We start from the raw sequence: 25735 nt of genomic DNA on the forward strand, positions 1-25735 counted from the left end.
TTGTTTGTTACTGCAGAACATGCTAGCCTAACAGATGCAAGGAGTTAGCATAGACCTCACTGAGGTAACAGTCCTTGGTAGCTTGAACCTGAGTCGCAATAGTGGAAAAGATGAGAAGTCATCGGAATCTGGTTATGTTTTTATACAGAGAAAAGAGTGAAGTCCTCTGTGACTGAAAATGCGAGACCAGTGACAGCTGACCACGTGGGTTCTAATAGTATGTCAGAGACATCGTGTGTGAAAAACCCACTCTAAATGTAAGCAACCCTTATATTCTGGTAACAGTCTGGGAGGAAATAAATAATCTCTCTAGCAGGTCTGCAACAGCACAAACAACCCGCTAAATATTAAAAGTTAAAAAAAAAGAGAGATTTCACCACCCACTATACTTTGATTAGTGGAGCATTATTGCCCTCTAGTGATGAAAGAAGAAAATGAACTTAGAAAAAGCCAGACAGTGACAACCAATGCTGTTGAGTCGAAATTATGGGCCCTCTTTGTGCCATGACAGGCTACTTTATAACAACTTTTAGTTAGGAAATACCATGAGCAATTCTATATCGGGGAAGATAAAATCTGGCCTTGCTTTGCAAAGTTATCCACAATTTTCAAGAAAGCAAGAATCCTGAAACCCATTAAAGTACAGGACTACTGTGGGGGGTACAAAGTACTAGTATTCATAGCGATAACAACCATACACATCTTTTCTCATCTTCCATAAAGAAAGATTATGAGGTTTAATGAGTATGGCTGGAAATTCCTGAATTTAGTTTTTTTGGTTTTTGTTTTTTTAGTCAATCTCCTAAGTGTAAAATAGTGACACACTTCTTGCGGGCAGTTCATGTGAAACAGAGTGACATTTTTTTTCTTATCCTCCTCATAAGATGAATAGGAAATAGTAGAGGGCTGTAGCTACCAAAAAGGCTGCAAAAACAAAATGTTCATTCACATTAAAGAGGTAGCATATCCACTTAATTTTGTACTGGTATAACCAGCATGATTTATTTAATCCACTTGAAGAACAAATATGGTTGCATCTCTTATTTTTCCTAACTAAACTGGACTGGAACCCCAGTAGTTTAGATTATTTTTAAAGTAATCTCTAAACCCGACGTGGGGCTCAAACTCACGACTCCAAGATCAAGATTCACATGCTCTACCGAGCCAGCCAGGAGCCCCTCCGATATTTTAGATTAGCAGGAGGCATAATACCTTTTGAGGGACCTCACTTCCTCCCCCACTGCTTATTCAAGAATCCCAAGGACATTGCCCAGAGTGGCTGAACATATTTCTCAAATGCCTTCTGGAGAGCAATCTGGAGAATCTGATCCATCCACCAGCCGACCAGATTTTACCGTCATTAGTGCCACATTCTGAAAACCACCCAGTCTAATGTATTCTTTTCCACTGTTCTTTTCAGTCCCTATTCCTGTGGAGGCCACAGTGGTGCCCTACCCCTAGATTTCCCAGGTTACAGCTCTCGTTTAGACCTACATCCTCAGCCGTTCTTTCCAAAGCACACTCATTGTGCCCTGGTGTAAGTAAGATCTGGGGCAATTCTAGTTCCAGGCATAGCCACAAGTTAATTCAGAACCCACCTTCCCCCCAAGACCACCTAGAATTTCATAATAAGCCAGAATCCCTAGTCTAAACTCTTTCTTCTCTACCTCAGTAAGAGCGCTCTCTAATCATCCAGGAGGTATGATCCATGAGGAACTCCAAAAGAGAGGAGTGAAAAATATGGCTACATTCTTTTCCAATAGTCACCTTGGTCTCCAAGAAAATTACTTCCTCTTAAGCAACCTTTGATCTCTACATATGAAAAAATATTAAAAGAAGTAGCCTTCATCAAGCCATTTTTTCAGCAGTGACTGTAGCCAGATGAATTTTGGTGAGCAGAATCCTCTGTTGCTGGAGATATAGCCGTAACAAAATAGGAAAAAAAAAAAAACCTCCAGGAAGAATGAAGGGGGGGAAATCGGAGGGGGAGACGAACCATGAGAGACGATGGACTCTGAGAAACAAACTGAGGGTTCTAGAGGGGAGGGGGGTGGGGGGATGGGTTAGCCCGGTGATGGGTATTAAGGAGGGCACGTTCTGCGTGGAGCACTGGGTGTTATGCACAAACAATGAATCATGGAACACTACGTCAAAAACTAATGATGTGATGTATGGTGATTAACATAATAAAAAAAATTTTTTAAAAACCCTCCAAAAAAAGTCCTGCCCTCATAGAGCCAACAATCAAATGAAGGAGACCAACCAGAAGCTTTCCACACCAGTGGACCCCCAGAACCTTCACTGTCAGATTTATTTCCCACCCTTGACACACACCTCTTACTAAAACATCTAGAAAAGTCTCTACTTCTTACATACCAGGTCCAATCAGCGTAATATCATCATTGTCATGGACTAATGTGATATCTTACAGAAGGGAAAAGTGATCAGGGATCCTGCAGACTAAATTATGACATGGGGCTGGAGCATTGATATACCTCTGAGGTAGGACGGCACAAGTGTATCACTGGCTTTGCAAACTGCTTCCGGTGGTCACTGTCAAGGTATCAAGGAAAAGTATTTGCAGGATCAAGTGCTGCATATCAGGTACCAGGAAATGTATTAATGTGCTCAAGTAATGAAACCACATCTGGAACAGCAGTGGCAACCGGCGTCACCACCTAATGATAAGTATGAAAATTCACTATTATTCTCCAAGAGCCATCTGTTTTCTGCACAGGCCAAATATGCACATTGAATGGGAACGTGGTAGGAATCACCAGACCCGCATCCTTCAAGTCCTTGTTGGTGGCACTCGTCTCTGCAGTCCCTCCAGAAGTGCCGTATTTCTTTGGTTCTTTGTTTTTTGTTTTTCTTGAACAATAGGAATTTGTTTCACAGTTCTCAAAGCTACAGGCCCGAGATCAAGGGGTTGGCAGGGCCGAGCCGCCTCCACAAGCACGGGGAAGAGTCATTCTTTGGCTTCCCTCCTCGCTTCTGGTGTTTTGGTGGCAATTTCTGGTGTTCCGTGGCTTATGGCAGCACGACTCCAGTCTTCACTGGAGTCTCCCTGGGTGCACGACTCTGTGTCCACATATCTTTTTATGATGACACGGGTCATATTAGATTAGGGGCTCACGGAATCCAATAGAAACTCATTTTAATTTAACTAACTACATCTGCAACACTATTTTCAATTAAGGTCACGTTCTGAGGTACTGGGGGTTAGGGTTTCAACATAGGAAATTTGGGGAAACACAATTCCGCTCATAACACGTTAAACGCATTTTTCTAGGAGCTTTCTGTGTCCCTCCATTTCATCTCCCCATTCCCGCTCTATTCCTAGCCACTATCATTTCTCACTTAGATGTTTTTCCTTCCCACTAGGGTCCCAACACCCCCCTCGGGCCCTTTAATCCATTCCATTTTGTAGGTAGAGGCAGTTCTATTAACTTCCATTTGGGTCTTTCTCACCATAACATTCCTCACTCTCCAGGTCAGGGAATCGATGTGGAGATTCTGGTAGCTACTGTGTACGTCTGTTCCATCTATGCATTCCAGAGTTGGGGAAATGGTCACAGGATACACTTGGGGACCCACTGGACTCACTGAGAGATCTAAGCTAAAACTCCATTAATCACCTGCTCTGGTGGGTGACCACAGTAGCATTTTGGACCTCCTCGAATTAGTGTCAACTCAGAGACAGTGTCCAGTAATCCCCCAAATACCTGATTTAAAAAAATCACTTCATTAAAAAAAGAACGGTGAATTTTATATGCAGATCACTATCACTGGCACGATCTACAGCAGTTTTAAATTAACTATTTTTTTTTACTTTGCTCTCCAAGTAAAACATACTCAGTTCAAGATTATCAACTCCTGGGGCGCCTGGGTGGCTCAGTCGTTAAGCGTCTGCCTTCGGCTCAGGTCATGGTCCCAGGGTCCTGGGATCGAGCCCCGCATCGGGCTCCCCGCTCTGCGGGAAGCCTGCTTCTCCCTCTCCCACTCCCCCTGCTTGTGTTCCCTCTCTCGCTGTGTCTCTCTCTGTCAAATAAATAAATAAAATCTTTAAAAAAAAAATTATCAACTCCTATATCAAAAAGTAAATTAAAACCCAAAACACTAAGCAAATGGGGGAAAAGGCAATAAACTGGATTTTCTTCTATTCCATCTCCTTTTACTAAGGAGAAATAGGGTAAGGATTTAGTGCAACATATTAAAGAAAAACTCTTTCCTCTGTGATATAAATTTTCTACCAAGTTTTACTGATGAGAGAAAAGGGGAGCTGTATTCACAATATTCCTTCAACTAGTCCCTAAATCACACTTTAAAGAATAAACAAAGGTTTGTTTTTAAATGATTCCTAAAAGGTAAAAATGAGACTCTCGGGTTGCAGAGCTTAACTAAGACAGATGGTGCAATCTTTGAGAGTTGGGAGGCTTGGAGATTTCATATTTTTTTTAAGCCATTTTTTAGCAGAGGCTTCCTTCCACACCATCTCTGAATTACTTTTTTGAAAACAATTACTAAGAGACTGGTAGCTAAGACAACTACCATGAGAAATTAGGAAGACAGAGCTTCTGCATGCACCCCTTTTCCTCTGGGGAAAAAGGGTCAAAAAAGTAACACCAATTTGTGTCAAGGCTGGTAGAAAGAATAAGAATGAAACCCCTTGTTTGTTTTTATTTCTCCTGTCATTTTAATGTAAGATTGAAACAGATTGCTACAACAACACTGGAGATCCCACAGAGAACTGCATGCTTTTGCTAGTAAAACACCTTTGCCAAAGCATTTAAACCCTACTTAAGAAATGAATATGGAGGTTCCAAGCCATCTTTGTCAGCACACAAATCATTCGCAACAACTTTCTAGATATTTTCTACCTTTTCCAAAAAAAGGTCATTCTCACTTAATTGAACCTCACCGCCACTGAAGGATTCAAAGCTCATGAGCTCAAAAGTGATCAGAACATACAGATAAGTATAATTGGTAGTCCAAAGCTTGGTTTAAATGTTTGAAGAACAGTAAACACAACACAGTAAATGCCAAATAGATTATTATTGTTTTTATAGGGTAATGACTCATCAACTAAAACCATGTAAGATTGACATTTTCCGTACCCAGTGTCTAATGGTCATAAAGCCTTCATTCTTAATGATGTCATAGGTTTTAGAAATTAACACATTTTCAGCTTTCCACAGTAATCATCACAACTGTAAAAAACAAATGCACATTACACTAACATACAATCCTCTACAGAAGCATTTTCTCACATATCAACTGTTAGTCTCAAGTAATAGAGCACAAAAAGCAATACAGGACCAAAAAAAACCACACAGCTTTTACATATTCCCCAGTTGTTAACAGGTAGCACTTTTTTTTTTTTTATTCACACCAGTACTTTAAAATCAGAAATTTTGCATCCAGTGTTTGACTTCAACTTTTTAGTCTCTTATCGTCTTCTGGTACCACCATATCCTAAAATGAGAAGAGTAAAATTTATATTGGCTTTTAAAGATGCACCGGCATTACTTATAAAACTACAACAGGAACACATTTATTGTTAACAAATGAATAAAGAGACACGAGGGAAGGAGGGAGGAAGACAGTGCTTCGCCACCCACAACAGCCCTCCCCGTCACCCAGGCATCAAGTTGACTAGACTCAGACATGCTGCTTAGGAATCACTTGTAGTCAGGAAACCAAAGAACACGTGTTCTATGGTGGGGCCAACGTGGTACGGGCAATACTCAAAGTCTAAGCCAAAAAGCAGAGAGGCCAATGGAGCCGGTCATGCCCTGCTACCTGTCACAACTCCAGAGGCCACAAAACTACTGTAGGAGCGAGTTTCAGGCTTTCAATGGTAAATGTTACTCAGTCAACCTCCCCCTCCACACACACACACACACACACGAAAATGCACTAACAGTTTACAAGATGACAAGTGTTTCCATCAGGTTTTCCTTTGGGTTATTCGGTAATGTTTAATGATTTTCTTCATTTAAATCCCAAAGATTTCTAGTTGATATTTATGGTTTTTTTACAATTTCTGTTTCCACCGAGAATGAGTTTTCCTGTTGTGTTATATCCTACGTAGCTATATTTTTATATATCCTCCCAATCACTACCTCCCCTTTTCCTCCCAAAAAGTAACCACCACCTTACATCTAACACCATAGGTTAGCTTTGCTTGTTTTTAAATATGCATATTGATAAAATACGAATGTTGTAATCGTATTTATATATATTCCTTTGTGTTTGGCTTCTTTCTTTTCTTTTTATACTTGGTAGATCTACCCACATTATTGCATACAGCTGTTTATTCTCTCTCTCTGTTGCACAGCATTCCATTGTATGGCCATAACTCAATTTATTCATCTCGTTTACTACTGCTGGATACATGGGTTTTTTTCCAGTTGGAGGCTATTAGGAATAAAGATGCCATGAACGTTCTCATACTTATCTTTCAATGTACAACTATATGCATTTCTGTTCCTATATATCTTGAGAGTGAAATTGCTGGGTCTTGAGGATGTTTATGCTTAATTTTAGTCAGTAATGCCAATCTTTCAAAGTGATCATGTCAATTTATATTCACAATAGTACTATGAGAAATTCACTCTTACACTTAAAAACATATTTAAACAAGTCTTCTGTCAAGAATTAACCTCTGTTCCATAACTTCCCCCTGCTGAAGAAGACGAATCCAATCCACAGCAATCTATTACTACTTCATTACCCATGTCCTCCCATCCTCTGCTAATTAGCTGGATGTTTTAAAACAAATAGGTTTTTAATTTTTTATATTATATCTTTGCTTTTTACAAAATTCCCTCGTAACAATAGCAATAAACATAACCACCATATTTTTGACAATTATTTAAAGTACGGATTTACTGAGTTATTTACGGAGCTTTACTGAATTTTAAAAGCTCAAACTTCTACCTAGAAAATTCCATCTTAGATAAGCTTAAAAGAAGCCTAGAGGTCACAGAATTAAACACATGGTGAAACCAGTGTTTAGGAAGGTTTAAGGTAAAACCCTGGTTAGTGGTAGAAGTGAGTCTAAACCAAATCCCTGATTGATTTTTTTTTAATTTTTTATTGTTATGTTAATCACCATATATTACATCATTTGTTTTGGTGTAGTGTTCCATGATTCATTGTTTGTTCCTAACACCCAGTGCTCCATGCAGAATGTGCCCTCTTTAATACCCGTCACCAGGCTAACCCATCCCCCTACCCTCCTCCCCTCTAGAAACCTCAGTTTGTTTTTCAGAGTCCATCATCTCTCCTGGTTCGTCTCCCCCTGACTTACTCCCCTTCATTCTTCCTCTCCTGCTATCTTCTTCTTTTTCTTTTTTCTTAAAATATGTTGCGTTATTTGTTTCAGAAGTACAGATCTGTGATTCAACAGTCTTACACAATTCACAGCGCTCACCGTAGCACATACCCTCCCCAATGTCTATCACCCAGACACCCCATCCCTCCCACCCCCCACCACTCCAGCAACCCTCAGTTTGTTCCTGAGACTAAGAATTCCTCATATCAGTGAGGTCATATGATACATGTCTTTCTCTGATTGACTTATTTCACTAAGCATAACACCCTCCAGTTCCATCCACGTTGTTGCAAATGGCAAGATCTCATTCCTTTTGATGGCTGCATAATATTCCATTGTGTATATATACCACATCTTCTTTATCCATTCATCTGTCAATGGACATCTTGGCTCTTTCCACAGTTTGGCTATTGTGGACATTGCTGCTATAAACATTGGGGTGCACGTACCCCTTCGGGTCCCTACACTTGTATCTTTGGGGTAAATACCCAGTAGTGCAATTGCTGGATCATATGGTAGCTCTATTTTCAACTGTTGGAGGAACCTCCATACTGTTTTCCAGAGGGGTTGCACCAGCTTGCATTCCCACCAACAGTGTAGGAGGGTTCCCCTTTCTCCACATCCCCGCCAACATCTCGTTCCCTGACTTGTTAATTTTAGCCATTCTGACGGGTGTGCGGTGGTATCTCATTGAGGTTTTGATTTGGATTTCCCTGATGCCGAGCGATGTTGAGCACTTTTTCATGTGCCTGTTGGCCATTTGGATGTCTTCTTTGGAAAAATGTCTGTTCATGGCTTCTGCCCATTTCTTGATTGGATTATTTGTTCTTTGGGTGTTGAGTTTGATAAGTTCTTTATAGATTTTGGATACTAGCCCTTTATCTGATATGTCATTTGCAAATCTCTTCTCCCATTCTGTCGGTTGTCTTTTGGTTTTGTGGACTGTTTCTTTTGCTGTGCAAAAGCTTTTTATCTTGATGAAATCCCAATAGTTCATTTCTGCCTTGGCTTCCCGTGCCTTTGGCGATGTTTCTAGGAAGAAGTTGCTGCGGCTGAGGTCGAAGAGGTTGCTGCCTGTGTTCTCCTTTAGGATTTTGATGGACTCCTGTCTCACGTTTAGGTCTTTCAACCATCCCTGTTTGATTTTTAAAGAATGCTGAGAAAAGAATGAGTCTGAACTATATTTTAATCTCAGTTAATTATGCTATTAATATTTCTGATGGGTATGCCAAATAAAATTATGATTGCTAATATATAGTTAATAACTATCTTAAGTTCCAAAACTATTTCTGTACTTCACTGCTACATAATAGGAACTTCTATGCTTTCATTCTTACCTGATGCTGTTCTGGTTCTTGTCTCTGAGCTTGAATATGCCGAAGAGCTCCCTGAGGCTCCACGAAGGGGTGAGTAAGCACGACTATTCCATGTGCTAGAGTATGAAGGAGACGGGTAGTACCACGAGTCTGAAAAGGGTGTTGCTGCTCTATTAAAGACATAAAAGCATATCAGGCATTTTTCTTGTGACTTTTAAATATCCTCCTATTCCTATGCTCTCAGAAAAAAATACCTTTATCAAGTGTTTTTCCTCAGTGATCTGGTATAACATGAAATAAATACTGTTTTGTATTTCTGATATTGTATAGTCACTGCCATGGGGGGCAGAGTGACAGGAAGAAGAGTCTCTTTCTTCCAGAATTCACACTCAGATAAAATCTAAAATTAAACCACCAATAATAAGAAGACATCCCAAAATCTGGCTCTAAGCCCTTTTCAGCCATGCTTCTCTATCATTCTCCTACAAAACCAGACTGCTAACTGTTCCTCAAATGCCGTGTTCTTTCCTGTCTTCTCATTTTCTCAGATGTTAAGTAAAGAGTCTTTTTCCTATCTCATGATCTCTATAAGGATGACACTGGACGAAGAAACACAATGAAAAAAAAACAACATATACAATACTGATGAAAGCCCATATAGCAGAGAATCTTCATTTAATAGGGTAATGTCACCATAAGTTATTTTCCCAACAACACCACATCCAGCAAAACTGCAAAGCAAACAAAGAAGCCTCTAAAGAAAAGTGGAATTAAAGGGCAAGGGAGATCAGTGCAAAGCCTACCTGTTACTGCCAAACAAATATCCTAATATTCCCCCAGTTCCCAAGCCAGTCCAGAACCCTGGTCCCGAATTGTCATATCCTTGTTGTCCTGCGAAAGCACTGCCGAAACCAGAGGCTGCACCGTGTGGTCCTAGAAATAAAAATGCTTTATTACGCGTCCTCACTTAAAACATAGCCCACAAAACCAAAGATAACATGGCATTTCAATTACTTCGTTGGTCCTATTTATTACTAATACTCAGCCCTCGACTCACAAACAAGTTGTATTCAAAAAGTGTATACTAAAAAAAGCGGGGGGGTGGGGGGGCCTGGGCGGCTCAGTCAGCTGAGCATCCTACTCTTGATGTCGGCCCAGGTCGTGATCTCAGGGCTGTGGCATCGAGCCCCACATCAGGCTCCCCGCTCAGCAGGGAGTCAGCAGGGAGTCTGCTTCAAGCTCTCTCTCCCTCTCCCTCTGTTCCTCCACCCCCACCACTCTCTCTCTCTCTGAAATAAATAAATCTTTTTTAAAAAAGTGTATTCATAAAATACTGATTCATAACTAAGGAGCAGCTTTCCCACGGACATGAAAAAAAAAAGAGAGATTTTAGAAGGGGGGGTAGTTCCCTCCTGTAAAGTCACATCTGCCCTGCTCAGGATCAACTACTGGAAGATGACCCCCCCGGGAGTTCCACGTTTTGTATTATGAACATCTGTAAGAGCTTCAGGTGATAGCTGTACTTGAGTGTCTAATGGAGGAATCCAAGCGGAGGCAGCAGCCAAATACTTGCATCAACTGGGAAGTCAGATCTTAAAGAGCCCAAAGAAGTATCTTCAGCTCAGAGGAAGCTGTTGTTTTTTTTAATTGATGTATAGCACACATAAAGGAAAGTGTGCTAATCTCACATGAAACAACGTAATAAATTTGTACATATGTACTCGTGCATGTAACCACTACGCACATCAATAAAACATTTCTAGCACCCCAGAAGGCTCCCTCATGACAATTCCCAATAGACACCCACCCACAGCAGAGATAAGCATTACTCTGACTCCTCTCACTGTACTTTAGTTTTACCCATTCCTGAACTTTATATAAACGTAATCACACACTAGGTACTCTTCCGTGTCCAGCACATCATTGTGTCTATGAGAGTCAACCCCCATTACTGCATTGTATCAGTTTTTGGGTTTGTTTGTTTTTTAACTAATCTATAGTATTCCACTGTGTGAAAAAAAAAATCACAATTTGTCCCATTCTTATGTTTATGTACATTCTATTTCCAGTTTCTTAACTGTTATGAATAAAACTGTAAAAATACTCTGTGCATGTCTTTTTGTGTAGAAATGCATGCATTTCTCTTAGGTATGTACTGAGGAATGGAACTGCTGGGTCATAGGGGAGGCAGCGACAGTTTTCAAAGTGTTTTCTATTTTAACTCCTACCATCAAGCTGCAGTTGACTACATCCTTACCATTAGCTGGTACTCTCCCTTTTTAATGTTAGCCATTATGGTGGTTATATAGTGGTTAATAATGAACTCAGTGTGGTTTTAATTTGCATTTTCCTAAAAACTAATGATGCTAGGCACCTTTTCATATTGTTACTGGACATCTGGATATCTTCTCTTATAAAATGGCTTTTCAAGTCTTTGTCCATTTTAAAAACCAGGTTGTGTGTCTTCCTTCAGATTTGTGGGAGAGTTCTTTATATATTTTAGGGCTCGCTTGGGCGGCACATATATATATTCCAGATACACACCTTGTGTTGGAAATAACATTTTACAAATATTTTCTCCCAGTCTGTGGCTTGCCTTTCCACTCTGTTAATGTGGTCTTTTGATGGCTAACCATTCTTTTTTTTTTTTTAAAGGAAACTTTTTTTTTAAGATTTTATTTATTTGAGAGAGAGAGAGAGCGCGCACATGAGAGGGGGGAGGGTCAAGGGAGAAGCAGACTCCCTGTCGAGCAGGGAGCCCGATGCGGGACTCGATCCAGGGACTCCAGGATCATGACCTGAGCCGAAGGCAGTCGCTCAACCAACTGAGCCACCCAGGCACCCGACGGCTAACCATTCTTAATTTAAATAAAGTCAAATTTATCCATCCGTTCTTTATGGCTGGAACTTTTTATATTCTAAGAAATTTTTACCTACCGCATGATCATGACAAATATCTTCCTATGTTTTCTGGAAATCCGTTTTACCTTTTATGCTGAGATCGATAATACTTAATGAATAAATTTTTGTGTATGGTATGAGAGTTCAAGGTAAATGCTTATTACCAAATCTGATCAAGTTTTTCTGATTAAGATGATTTATAATGTAATCATGCCACCTTCAAATAATAATCAGTTACCCTTACATAGAATAAGAGGTAAAGAAGTTGAAAAAGTAAAATATAAGATGAGAAGACAAATCTGCTTTGGTTTCCCAATCTGATCACATTCTATTTCAGAAACCAGCACAAGATTCACTACCTGGCATCTACCTTACTTATTGCCATTAGGGAAACATACCTGTGAAGTCAGACTTAAAGCCTGCAGGAGGGGGTCCTGCTGAGTTGGTGAATCTCTGATAACGATGGGAATTTGGAGGATACTCAGAATATGGTGGAGGAGAATCTTGACCATCACTAAGGAACAATTTATAAACTCCAAAAGCAATAGCAAGTAGTACTACAATGGTAATCAATCCACTGATGCCACTAGAATCTGGGGAGTACAGCTTGTTATAATAATCAGAGAAAGAGTTAAAGCCATGGTTTTTTCCAGACTCTCTCAATTTCTTCAGGCCAAGTTCTGTATAATCTAAGTTATACTCCAAGCCACAGGAACCTCTTAGTATATACTGGTCTTCAGAGGATTCATAGCCTTCACAGCTTACCACAGTTTTTCCAAATTTATATGCAATATCTAAATCGGTCTTACATTCCCACTGTGAAGAAAAACAGAAATAGGCTATTAGAATCAAAAATTGTTTTTCATCTAATATGTACTATTTGGGCAGTCATAAAACTGCAAAATGAAGTCAGGGAATGATAAAAGTCACAACAATGAGTACTTCTGTGTTGGGGGAAGGTAACCCAGGGACTTCAAAGCTAGGTACTAGGTACCTGAGTGTTTGTTTTATTACTATTCCTTATTCCTTTCATACACATGTAAGCAATTCTTTTGTACATATTAAATATTCCACAATTGTAAATGTTAAGCAAAATTTTTAAAGGTCAACTTTTTGCCACTGTTGCTCAAGCTGTTTTAAAAGTAAGAGGTTTTGGGGGGCACCGAGGTGGCAGAGTCAGTTAAGCGACCGACTCTTGGTTTCAGCTCGGGTCGTGATGTCGGGGTGGTGAGATGGAGCCCCACCACAAGGCTCCGCACTCAGCCCAGAGTCCACCTAAGACTCTCTCCCGCTCTCTCTGCCCTACCACCCATCCCCCATGATAGCATGTGCTCACTCTTTCTCTCTCTAAAATAAATAAATCTTTTAAAAATAAATAATAAAAAGAGAGGTTTTTTTTCTTTTAAGTTAAGGCTCAAACATCAGCATCATATAGGAGTATCTGGTAACTACATATAGCATCAGAGATAGTATATAACCTTCTGAGAAAAACTTTCTGCACAAATTTTATAATACTATGGACTAACTTTCCAGGGCCCAATCCTCTAAGTAATTCTCTTAAAAAAATTTTTAAAGTAATCTCTACACTCAGCATGGGGCCTGAACTCACAACCCCAGGATCAAGAATCACATGTTCCACTGACTGAGCCAGCCAGGCATTCACTTCCTCCCAAATCTCCCAGCCCTGGGCAACTACCAATCTGCCTTTATGGATTTCCCTATCCTGGACATTTCATACAACATGTGACTGACTTCTTTGACTTAGCATAATGTTTTCACACATGTTGTAGCATGTATCTGTTCTTCATTCTTTTTTATGGCGAAATAATATTCCATTATATGGATATACCACATTTTGTTTATTCATTCATCAATAATAGACATTTAGGATGTTTCTACTTTTTGACTATTATGAATAATGCTGCTACAATCATTTATGTACAAATTTTTGTGTGGACATATATTTTTAATTCTCCAGGGTATAGACCTAGTAGTGGAATGACTGGGGCATATAGTAACTCTATGTTTAACCTTTTGAGGAACAGCCAGGCAGTTTTCCAAAGCAGCTGCACCATTTTACATTTCCTAACAGCCTACGATTCCTTGATCATATTAACATTATTTCTCAAGGATAGGTTGGTATTCTTTGAGGAATGACAGTAAAATGACAACAAGAAGAGAACCTCTACCCCTACCCTCAAGTATATAAAGTTTTGAAAATTTACTAATGTGTTAGAAGACAATAACAATGAATACTTCCAGGCCTTATTTTTATTTCTTTTAAAGATTTTATTTATTTATTCATTTGACAGAGAGAGAGAGCAGGAGAGCACAGGCAGGGGGAAAGGCAGAGGGAGAGGGAGAAGCAGGCCCCCTGCTGAGCAGGGAGCCCGACGTGGGGCTCAGTCCCAGGACCCTGGGATCATGACCTGAGCTGAAGGCAGATGCTTAACCAACTGAGCCACCCAGGCACCCCCATTTCCAGGCTTTAAAATCAGTTCATTTCTTTTGGAGGATGTTCTTCCAGAGAATGAATAACTGATTTATGTTTATATATTTAACTTGAGATTTTCTATATGTCTTTCCCAAAAATACTGAATAATATCCCAATAAACACTTTATTGAATAAAAATTCCAGTTAGACTGTCATCAACATAATGAATATTACCTGTACATCATAACCATCCCAACCTTTGTTCTGACACTGTATGACCTTTGGGGTGTAAGAATCACATCCAGCTGTGCCTCCAACACATTTCAATTGTGGGATCGGATCCAGCCTACGAGAGGTGGTATAGCGGTCATGGTAGAGGGTAAGAGCTTTTACATCCCGCAACAATATTCTGTCTAAAACAAGAACACAGATGAACAGGTAGTAAATATATTGTTAAACATAGAGTCATCCTAATAAAACTCTTGTCACAGAAAATACTTTCAAAAGTAAGTGGATGTAGAATTCTAGACTGTCACTCAAGCAAGAGAGTAGATTTTTCAGACATCTGAAAGGTTTCAAAATATTTACCTCCCAAGTATCAATTCTCAGTAAGATAATGAAGGATATTCACCACCAAGAGAAAAAAAACAAAACAAAGCAAACAGAAAGACATAAAAACCAGAGGTCTAAAGAAAGAGTAGTGGCATAGAGAGGGACAAAGTCAATCCCAAGGAGAATGATAAGTGAAGATAGCAGGATGATAACCAGGGGTCAGGCAGAGGGTAACAAGTCCACACTGCAAGCGTGCTGCTCAAAAGGGCTACCAGCAAAATTCCCTGCTGTTACCTTACCTTCTTTTTTAAACCTAAGGAAAGAATGTCCAGGTGAACCTGGCTTTGGTTTTTATCTGTATTTGGTCTCTCTTGACCTTGAGCTGATGGAAGTTCCTCCTCTTCCCCCCACGTCCTGCTACCTGGGATCAGCTGAGGACACTCATGTCACCCCACTGTTTTATTCTTCTTTAAACTATTCATTTATGTTTATGATATATTTCATGATTTTTTAAAATAGTGAAACCCACTCTTCCTCCAATTTCACATTTCTGTAATAACCCAAATTAATGACCTGGTAAGTACCTTTTTCTTGCTTACCCAGACACATATACAGGAGTTGTTTTGGGTTTTGTTAATCTATGGTTATAAAAACTGAAATATACAGTCCACATTATTCTTCACATGGTTCTTCCACTTCATTATACATAGTAGACATTCCCTCATATCAGCAGATACAGATCATATTTATACTTATTTACCAAAAAAAGAACTTAATAAATGTGACTAAGCTGAGATTTATCAGCCACACTCACCAGAATGCAATAAAACTAGAAATATAACATCAAACATATAATAATATATAAAATCAATAATGAAAAGACAGCTGAAAACCAGTAACAACATAGAAAGTAAATGTGGACTACATATATCAAAATATATTATTAAACCTATAGTAGCATAAACAGTGTAATATTGGCAGAGGATTAGAAAAATTGATCATCATACACCATGTACAAAAATTAATCCATGATGGCTAAAAACTTATCATAAAACATACAACAAATAAAAAATACTGGAAGAAAGCACAAAAGAATGTTTACAATCCTGGTATGGAGAATTCTTAAGACACCAAAGAAAAAGACTGACCAGCAAGATAAAGACTGTAATTGATCAAATTATGTTCAATCTATGAATCAGAGTCTATAATGACACTCAAAGAGAATGCCAAAAACTCATTTGTCACTAAAAGTTACTACCTACCTTACTCCAAAAATTGGTAATTAAAGATTAAAAATTAAATTTATATTCTGACTTTCCACCAGGAACTGTAATCTGAAATAGCCTCAGGTGATAATGGGAATCTCAACTTTACTGAAGAATGACAGCTAATAAATGCAGAAGAAATGACAGAATTAGAAAAAAAAAATCATCATTTCATAATGCCCAAAGAAACTGATTCAGACAAGGATTTATTGGTTTTAAAATCACTAAGAGACCGGATATTGGTATGGTGCCAAGTAACATTACACAGAGTGCTTTCTGGAAAAATGTAACTTCACAAGGATTATAAAGCCACTTTTAATCTACTAGTTAATCTTAACATCAATAATGGTAGAACAAATTGATACTATACCATCTACTATGATGTAATCCCCAAAAGTATTTAACATGAATTTTATCAAACCTTTGGCCTTAACATCCAGTCTATGAGGAAAAAGAGGGAAGGAAAAAAGCAAGCTAAAACACCATGAGAAAACAGAATCCAGAAGGTAGGATACTCTAAAGGACAACAGGCCCAAACCCTTCAGCAAAGCAGTAGCATAAAGGACTCTTTGTTCTACATTTAAGAAGATTTAAGGGAGAATACAATCAGATGGGATGCACAGACCTGGATTGGGTCAGGTTTTGAACCAACTAGTTTAGACATTTCAGGCATAATTGTGATATGTGAATATGGAATGGATAATTAGTTGATATTAAGAAATTAAGATTAATTTTGTCAGGGGTAATGTTATTTTTACCCTGTGGGGAAAAGTTCCTTTTTAAAAAAGGAAGGGGGGCATATTGAAGGATTTAATGATGGCCTGTCATAATGCCTAAAATTACATTGACATATTTCAACCCTAAATACAGAGTTGAAAGAAAACAGGAATATATAAAGATTGATAACTTTCCACCAAAATTTAAAATATCTTTCCCAGAATTCCTCTGGTAGACTGACTAGAATGACTAAGGATCCAGTAATTCTAGTAAAATGAGTATTTGGCTTTCCCAGCATCTACACGGAGGTAGACAAGGAGAAGGTAGACAATGGCTTCTTTTTTTTTTTTTTAATTTTTTTTTTAAGATTTTATTTATTTATTTGAGAGAGGGAATGAGATAGAGAGAGCATGAGAGGGGGGAGGGTCAGAGGGAGAAGCAGACTCCCTGCCGAGCAGGGAGCCCAATGCGGGACTCGATCCCGGGACTCCAGGATCATGACCCGAGCTGAAGGCAGTCGCTTAACCGACTGAGCCACCCAGGCGCCCCTAGACAATGGCTTCTGAGTAATCCTCCAGTAGTATCTGTCACATGTGGTACAAACAGAAGAAATAACATTTTATTTAAAAATCCAAGAGAACTTCCCAAAAGACAACCATGGCATTATAAGAGAATTTGATAAAACAGCTAGGTATTTTATCAGTTACCAAAGGTCAACAGTTTTTTCTATAACTGTATCCAATTAAAAATGAAAATAGGAAGCCTATCTCAAATTAGTTCCAAACTACATAAAACATAAAAACATACATAAAGTATCTGGAAATAAACTTAGGATCAATATGTGATCTATATTTTAAAAATAATATATAATAAGATCTAAATAAATGAAATGCACTTCCCACCAGGAACCAAATTGAGATTTTTGGGACCAGGAAGAAATTATGTTAAAGGTCCTGTAGAAAAACTAATGTCTATAAATAGCCAAAAATTTTTTGAAAAAAGAATTGCTTTACCAGACAATAAAACTTATCATAAAATAACTATAATCAATATAGTATGGAATTAGAACAGAAATAGGCAAAGGAAGGGGGGGATGGAGTAACTGGGTGATGGGCATTAAGGAGGTCATTTGATGTAATGAGCACTGGAGGTTATATGCAACTCCTGAACCACTAAATTCTACCCCTGAAACTAATAATATACTATATGTTAACTAACTTGAATTTAATCTTTTTTAATTAAAAAAAAATAGGCAAGGGAACTATGAAACGAGAAAGCCCAGAATAAATCCAGATATATGTAGGAATCCAATAGAAGATAAAGTGCACTTTTGGGGGCACCTGGGTGACTCAATCAGATGAGTATCGGACTCTTAATTTTAGCTCAGGTCATGATCTCTGGGTGGTGGGATCAAGCCCCTCACTGGGCTCCCAAGTGGAGCTCCATGCTCAGCTGGAGTCAGCTTAAGATTCTCTCTCTCTCCCTCTTCCTCTGCCCCTTCCCCTGCTCGTGCTTGTGTGCACACCGCACTGTCTCTCAAATAAGGAAAAAAACAAACAAACAAAAAAAAACACGTAAGGGGCGCCTGGGTGGCTCAGTCATTAAGTGTCTGCCTTTGGCTTAGGTCATGATCCCGGGGTCCTGGGATGGAGCCCTGCATCAGGCTCCCTGCTCAGCGGGAAGCCTGCTTCTCCCTCTCCCACTCCCCCTGCTTGTGTTCCCTCCCTCACCGTGTCTCTCTGTCAAATAAATAAATAAAAATATTTTTAAAAAATAAAAATAAATAACTTAAAAAAGATAAAGTGGACTTTTTAATTTAGAAAAAAAAAGAGTGCCTTCTTTAATACATGACACCAACATAATTGACTATGCAGCTAGAAGAAAATCCACAGCAATATAAAAACTTAATTCCACATGGGCTGAAGACCTAAAATTTCCAAGAACTAAAATATGGTATATTAACCCCAAACTACCACCTCATACATAAAAAACTGTAACAATGAAAATATTCAAAGGTTTAAAGTCATAAGGTATTATTAAACTAAGTAACAGGAATAATAGTAACTTGAAATTATTGTAGCAGGGTTGAGATAATGCAAAGAACACTGAACTAAATTCCCATCACCAACTTGCTATATGACTTTGGCCAAGTCACTTAATTTATCTGCAGAGAAGTTTCCTCACTTGTAAAATTAAGAAGATAATATCAACTTTAAAACTGGTCATGAAGCTTTGATTTATCAACCTTAAAATAGGTTGTGAAGCTTAGATATGATTTACTAGAACTGTCCTGCAGAGTACTTGACACATAATAAATGATCAAGTACAATATGTATTACTGAGAATGTTGAAGGAGCTATATACACACTGGGTTTCATTACCATAACCCTACAGCACTTTTTTTCCCTAGATCTCCTAAAGGTTGCTGTTTTGTGGCCTTAAAAATTCCTATGTTGAAGCCCTAATCCCAATGTCAGTATATCTGGAGGCAAGGACTTTGGGAAGTGATTAGTTTTAGATGAGGGCTTGAGGATGAAGCCCCTGTGATAGCATTAGACCTTTATAAGAACAGGAAGAGACCAGAGCCTTCTCTTTCTCTGTCATGTGAGGACATAACAAGACAATCATCTGCAAACCAAGAAAAGGATCCTCACCTGCAAACGAGGAAGATGCACCAAACATGCTAGCACCCTGATCTTGGACTTCCAGCCTCCAGAATATGAGAAATAAATGCTTGTTGTTTAAGCCAACCAATCATGGTATTTTGTGGGCACCTGGGTGACTCAGTTGGTTAGGCGACTGCCTTAGGCTCAGGTCATGATCCTGGAGTCCCAGGATTGAGTCCTGCATCAGGCTCCCTGCTCAGCAGGGAGTCTGCTTCTCCCTCTGACCCTCCCCGCTCTCAGGCTCTCTCTCTCATTCTCTCTCTCTCAAATAAATAAAATCTTTAAAAAAAAAAACATGGTATTTTGTTATTGCAGCCCAAAGTGAGACGAGGTCTAAGAATAAAGTGTTCATACTCATCCACCCCTAGTTCTATCAGTCAAGGGTCACAGGGAGTTCCCGCAAGTCCAGACTCACAAATGGAAATCCACTTACAGGTCTCAAACTTAAGATGAACAAAACCAAACATGCTTCTCCCACAATCTTCCACATCTCTCTGGTAATGGTCACTCCACACTTCTAGTCACTCAGGCCAAAAACCTTGGATCACCTTTGTCCTTTCCTCTCACCCCTACATCTAATCCATCAGAATAGCACGTCAGCTCCACCTTCTAAACAGGTGAGAATCCAGTCACTCTCACCAACTCCACTGCTTCTCCGCTGGCCACACCATCCCTACTCTTGGAACTCACTGTACAGCAGCCTCTTCACTGGTCTCCCTGCTTCCCCAGACCTCCTACAGTCTGTTCTCCAAAGAGAGGACAGAATGAGCCTTTAAAATGCAAGTCACAGTTACCCCTCCTGTCCCCTCAGGTTTCTGATCAAATGTCACCTTAACAGTGACTTCTTCCCCGACCAATGTATATTTTGAAAGGTCCACTTCTACCTGCACACCCTGTCTTCCTTTCCCTGTGTTATCATTGCCCATACCACTTTTCACGATATGACATGCTACTTACCAATTTGTGTATTGTTTATTTCTCCTCAATAGATGTAAACTCTCTGGGGGCAAAATGCTCACTTTTGTTCACTGCTATATTCCCAACACCCAGAAAAGTGACTTAAATATAAAATAATTCCATAAAGAATTTTAAAAAGTCCAGTAATCTCTTTAGAACTGGTACAATTTTTTCCCAAAGTATCACTCTATGTTAGCTAAAGACAAAGTAAGTGCATCCAAAGTTAAAAAAAAAAAAAATTAGGGAGTGATTATTGTTTTATTACAAGGCTTGATAAAACTTGACCCAATAAAACTTTTATATAAGAGTTCCTCAAAGTAAATTTAAGGTAAAGGAGAATTTATAAAAATCAATTGTGTTTACTCTGCAAAATATTTTGGTGCTTTTTGTTCCAGAACAATAGTTTATACAGTAGATAGACTAAGAGCTACCAAGAAGTGGTTCACCATTCATTTAAATTTGGTTCCTTTTTTTTAATTCCCCTGACTCTTCATCTGTAAACTTTCTTTTTTTTTTTTTTTTTATTAAGAATTGAGGGTTCGGGGCGCCTGGGTAGCTCAGCTGGTTAAGCGTAGGACTCTTGATTTCAGCTCAGGTCATGATCTCATGGTAGTGGGATAAAGCCTCAGGCTGGGCTCCCAGCTCAGCCAGAGTCAGCTTGAGATTCTCTCCTTCCGCTCCTCCCCCTGCACATGCGTTCACCCGAGCACACACGCACACTCTCTCTCTCAAAATAAATAAGTCTTCAAAAAAAAAAAAAAGAATTGATGGTTGAACTGTTTCAGTCCTGTTTTTTTTTAATTTTTTTAAAGATTTTATTTATTTGAGAGAGAGAATGAAAGAGAGAGAGCACAAGAGGGGGTAGGGTCAGAGGGAGAAGCAGACTCCCTGCTAAGAAGGGAGCCCGATGCGGGACTCGATCCTGGGACTCCGGGATCATGAACTGAGCCGAAGGCAGTCGCTTAACCAAATGAGCCACCCAGGCGCCCTCAGTCCAGTTTTTAAATTGTAATTCTGATCAAAATGTCCTCTTTATATACAACTGTCTAGGAATACATAAATAAATGGACATTTAAAGCCAACTTGTCTTTTATTACTAATAAAACATCCACATCAAATCAGTTACTCAAAGTCAAGTATTTGCAAACAGCACCTTCTCTCTCATTTCAGCATTTAGGAATAAAATAGGATATTACAGAAGTAAATCTCTTGCTTAAGAAACATGGGCATTTCCTATCACCCAAGTCACAAATGCAACGTTGATACCTTTCATGCCTTAACATCTTCACTCTCCAAACAAAAAATGTATTAACTATTTAAAAGTCATTTCTTACATCACTCCGATTTAACAACATGCATCATTAAATGGAAACCTATATGTTTGTGTATATATACACATATTAATTACACGGAATATTATTTATCCCATAAAAATTCTTTAGAATATTCTAATAACATAGTAATAAAAAAAAAAAATCTCTTCTCCAGAAATCACTTATCATGTATCATCGCACACAAAAAATAACAATAAAATGTTTTCTAAATTCTAGTGTGCGGTGAAAACAAGAAAAGCTGACGTAACGAGATGAACTTCACTGTAATGGTCAGAATAAGAAGCATGGGTTCTGCTCATGTAAGTAGTACAGTCTACGACTCTGCTAACCTACCTGCAAGGTTTACATCGCTGCCCACTAAGTGTGACTCACAGACTGCCGGTGCTGTGCAACTGTCAGCTATAGCAACAGGCAGCCATGACAACAGGCAGGGAAGATGACTTCAGACAGTCATGACAACAAAGCAAGAGGAGCAGGTGAGAGTCGAGCTTTCCAGTTACTCTTAGGGATGAGGATTGTAGTCCGAGAAAGGAGAAGGTAGACAAATTCTGGGAGTCCAGGGAAGGGAGAAAGGGGACCGTAAGAATACAGAGTTGTCCCGCCCCGCCGACTTCCCCAACAGTCCCCACTTGTCCCGTAGGACGTCTGGGAAGAGCAAAAGGAACAGGCAGGACGCAGGTGAATAGGGAAGAAGATGGAAATGAGAAATCAGGGCTGAAAGGCCCAAGCGGAGGCGAACGGAAATGTCGCCCGCTGGGCCTCTGAGCGCTAGCTGTACGCGACAGAAAGGGACGGGTGACGACAGCACTCACCAGGGTCTTTCCAGCCGAGGGCAGGGCCCGCGATCAGCAGAAGCAAAAGGAGGCTGAGAAGGGGGCAGCGTCCAGCAGCTTCCGGCCCACCGGCTGCGGCCATGGCTCTGGGTGAGAGGGCGCTTGCCAGGCGGCTGCCAGGCCGCTGCCAGGCCGGAACCCTGTTGCGGAAGTCTGTCCGCGCGCGGCTGCACCGCAACGCCAGGACCTCCGGCGGCGGCGCAGGGAACTCTGTCCGCAGCGGCGCAGCGAAGGTCCGTGCGCGAGTGTTACGTCACTACCACTGCGTCGCGCAGGAGAACACTGCACCACACGAGTGGACACTGCAGGCCCCGCCCCTGGGGCTTAGAGGGGCTAGGGGCGTGGCCAAGGGCAGGACGCTTCCGCTGGGGGCGGATCCATGAGCGGGGCGCAGGGCGCTGGGGCTGGGACCGAAATGACGCAACCCTGTTGCGTTTGGTCTGCGGTTCAGAAAGCGTAGGGACAATGGTTAGAGAGATTGGAAACCAACGTAAAATCTAAGAAATGTAGTTGGGTTATGTATTTCCGAAACCTCCATAACCTTTCTGAGGAAAGTGACTGTGCATTATAAAACTTTCTGTCTTCAGCGCCTAACATAGAGCCTGGCATATGATTCGTGTTACACTATTGTTTGCTAATATTCGGATGAAAGGGAGCAAGGGAATATGTTGCCTGGTTTCAGAAGTTCAGAGCCTGTATATATTTCCTTGTACGTGGAGGCAGTAAGAACTTACAAAATATCGGGAGAAGAAACTACTACATAAAGAACCAGAGAAAACAGTTCTAAGAAGGGAGGAGCGTTATCTTTGAGGCCTGATGGCCCTAGGTTTCTCTCATTCATTCATTCATTCAACAAATGCAGGTTGAATGCCTACTACGTGTCAGGCGCTGCTTTAGGCATGGAAGATACAAATTCTCTGTACTCGTGGACCTTACACTAAAGCCGGATAGGAAAAACAACATTAAATAATTAGTAATCAAAGATAATAGGCAGTGATAAATGCATTGATGAAAATAAAACACGGTGTTACAAATAGAGACTGGGAGGCAACTTCAGGGAGGCATTTCCTTGCTGAGGAAGTGATTTTGAAGTTTGAGACCTGAATGAGAAAGAACCAGCCATACAAAAGTCAGGGGAAGATCCTCCACAGCTTGGGGAACAGTGGGTGCACAAGCCCTTGCCATGTGTTTTGAGGAACAATCATTCATCGATTCAGCCGATAACTTTATATATCGAGCATCCACCAGTACCTATCAGTACCTGCCAGGCACTATTCTAGACACTGGGGATACAGTAGTGAATAAAACAAAATTCAGGGGGTGGAAGAGGCAAACAAGTCCAATATAACTGAAGCAAAGTAATTTAGGGGAAGAGTGGAACAAGAAGAAGCTGAGCAGTGGGGGCTTGGAGTGGGACCAATCAAGACTGTAAGAAAGATAGTAGAAAATTCTGTTCTCAACATGTTAAGTTCACAGTGACTATTAAGCATCCCAGATAGACATGTCAAAAGGACGCTTGGATATGCAAGTCTGTATTTCAAAGCTAAGGTAAACTTGGTAGTTGATGTTATGAAAATGAAGATGGGGTATTTAATGCCACAGAAAAAGGTACAATGCATTGGAAGAGAATTTAGATATGGCAAAGAAGGAGGCCCAGGACTAAACTAAGAGAAAATTATTATTTGAATTCTGGGCAGAAGAGGATCCTAGAAAGAGTCTGAAAAGTAACCTCTGGCGAGGTCTGAGGAAAGCCAGGAAGGAAGCAATATGGTAGTTGAGAGAAAGAGAATGATCCACAGTGTCCACTGTTGTTGAAAGGTTGAATCCAAAAGCCACCTTTGGATTTTGCAATGTAGAGGGCATTAATTACCTTAACAAGAGAATTGCTGTTATTTGAGATCACATCATTTGCCATGGATAGTTCTGGATAGTGGTGAATACAACACTAAAGGTTATACTAACTTACATTCTGGTGGGAGAGACAGCCAACAGATAATATAGTTCAGATAAATAATAAGCACATTCAAGAACAAAACAGAGTAATACACACACACACAACACCAGATTCTTAAATACAGAGAACAAACTGATGGCTGCCAGAGGGGAGGAGACTAGGGGGATGGGTGAAATAAAGGGGATTAAGAGGTTCCCATTTATAAAATAAATAAGCCACAGAGATGAAAAGTACAGCATAGGGAATATAGTCAATATTGTAATAATGTTGTTTGGTGGCAGAGAGTCACTACATTTATCATGGTGAGCACTGGCACTGACTAATGTATAGAATTGTTGAATCAATATGTTGTATGTCTGAAACTAATACAACAGTGTATGTTAATTATGTTTCAATTTTTAAAGATTTCATTTATTTATGAGAGAGAGGGCGGGATGGTGGTGGGGGGTGGGGAGAAGCAGAGGGAGAGCCCATGAAAGGGGCTCTGTCCCATGACCCCAAGATGAGCCAAAACCTGAGCCAAAACCAAGAGTCGGTCACTTAACTGACTGAGCCACCCAGGTGCCCCTTATACTTCAGTTTTTAAAAAGGAAGAAGAAAACAGCATAATATAAAGTGAAGTTCTGTAATACATGAGATGTCCAGGAAGGGTTCTGAGAAGCTACCATTTGAGCTGAGATCTAAATAGTAAGAGGCAGCTTCTTAAATCATCTCTGAGACACATCAATAGGAATGTGTGGACCTGATTTGGGTCCTGATTCAAACAAACTAGAAAATAAATGACATTGATGAGACAATTAGAAATTTGAACACTGACTAGATATATGATGTTAAAGAATTGTTTTTTAGGTTTCATAAATGTACTATGCTTATGTTATTTCTAATGGTTCTTTTAGAAATATACTAAAATATTAGAGAGGAAATTATGTCCGGAATTTTCTTCAAAATAATTTGGGGAAAAATAATATGGGAGGTAGGGGAAAGAGGATGGGAAGTATAGACAAAACAACATTGAACATGTGTTAAGTTTTGAAGGTAGTTGATGGCACATGGGAATTCATTAAACTATCCTGACTCCTTTTTATATATTTAATTTTTCCATAATAACATTTTTTTAAACTAAAACTAAAAGCTTCCCTGAAGTTTGTCAGACTTGATCTGTAAGAGTTAGTAATTCCAAGTTTACCAAATTGTGGAATGGATGAAATCAGATGTTTAAAGCACCAGACACATATCAGCTGCTCAATAAACAATAGCTCTCTTCCTCTCACCCCCATCCCCATCTTTGTGAGTTAACTTTGGAGGATAAGAAGCCATCTGAATAAGTTTTGAAACCATGTAGGGTAACACTGATTAACTATTTTGTAAGAATACTTAGAGAACGTTTAAAGGATACAACATTAACTAATGATTAGGATTTACTTGGCAAACTAATGAAGGAAATTCTTGACATTCTACCTTTTTCAG

The 25735-nt window shown here is 39.7% G+C and overlaps 1 protein-coding gene across 1 annotated transcript; it reads right to left on the bottom strand.

Moving 5' to 3' along the window:
- Nucleotides 1-5036: 5036 nt before the first annotated feature.
- Nucleotides 5037-22617, bottom strand: SARAF (store-operated calcium entry associated regulatory factor). The gene is made up of 6 exons (XM_028087589.2): nt 22294-22617; nt 14225-14403; nt 11955-12372; nt 9459-9588; nt 8677-8825; nt 5037-5475 (listed from the first exon to the last, which is right to left on the bottom strand). The coding sequence occupies exons 1-6, from the start codon at nt 22394-22396 to the stop codon at nt 5450-5452; spliced, it is 1005 nt and encodes a 334-aa protein (XP_027943390.1). The 5' UTR covers nt 22397-22617; the 3' UTR covers nt 5037-5449.
- Nucleotides 22618-25735: the final 3118 nt, after the last annotated feature.

Source organism: Eumetopias jubatus, unplaced genomic scaffold (assembly GCF_037043125.1).
Source record: "Eumetopias jubatus isolate StellerSeaLion01/CBP00866 unplaced genomic scaffold, mEumJub1_p1.0 scaffold_2, whole genome shotgun sequence".
Taxonomy (NCBI): domain Eukaryota; kingdom Metazoa; phylum Chordata; class Mammalia; order Carnivora; family Otariidae; genus Eumetopias; species Eumetopias jubatus.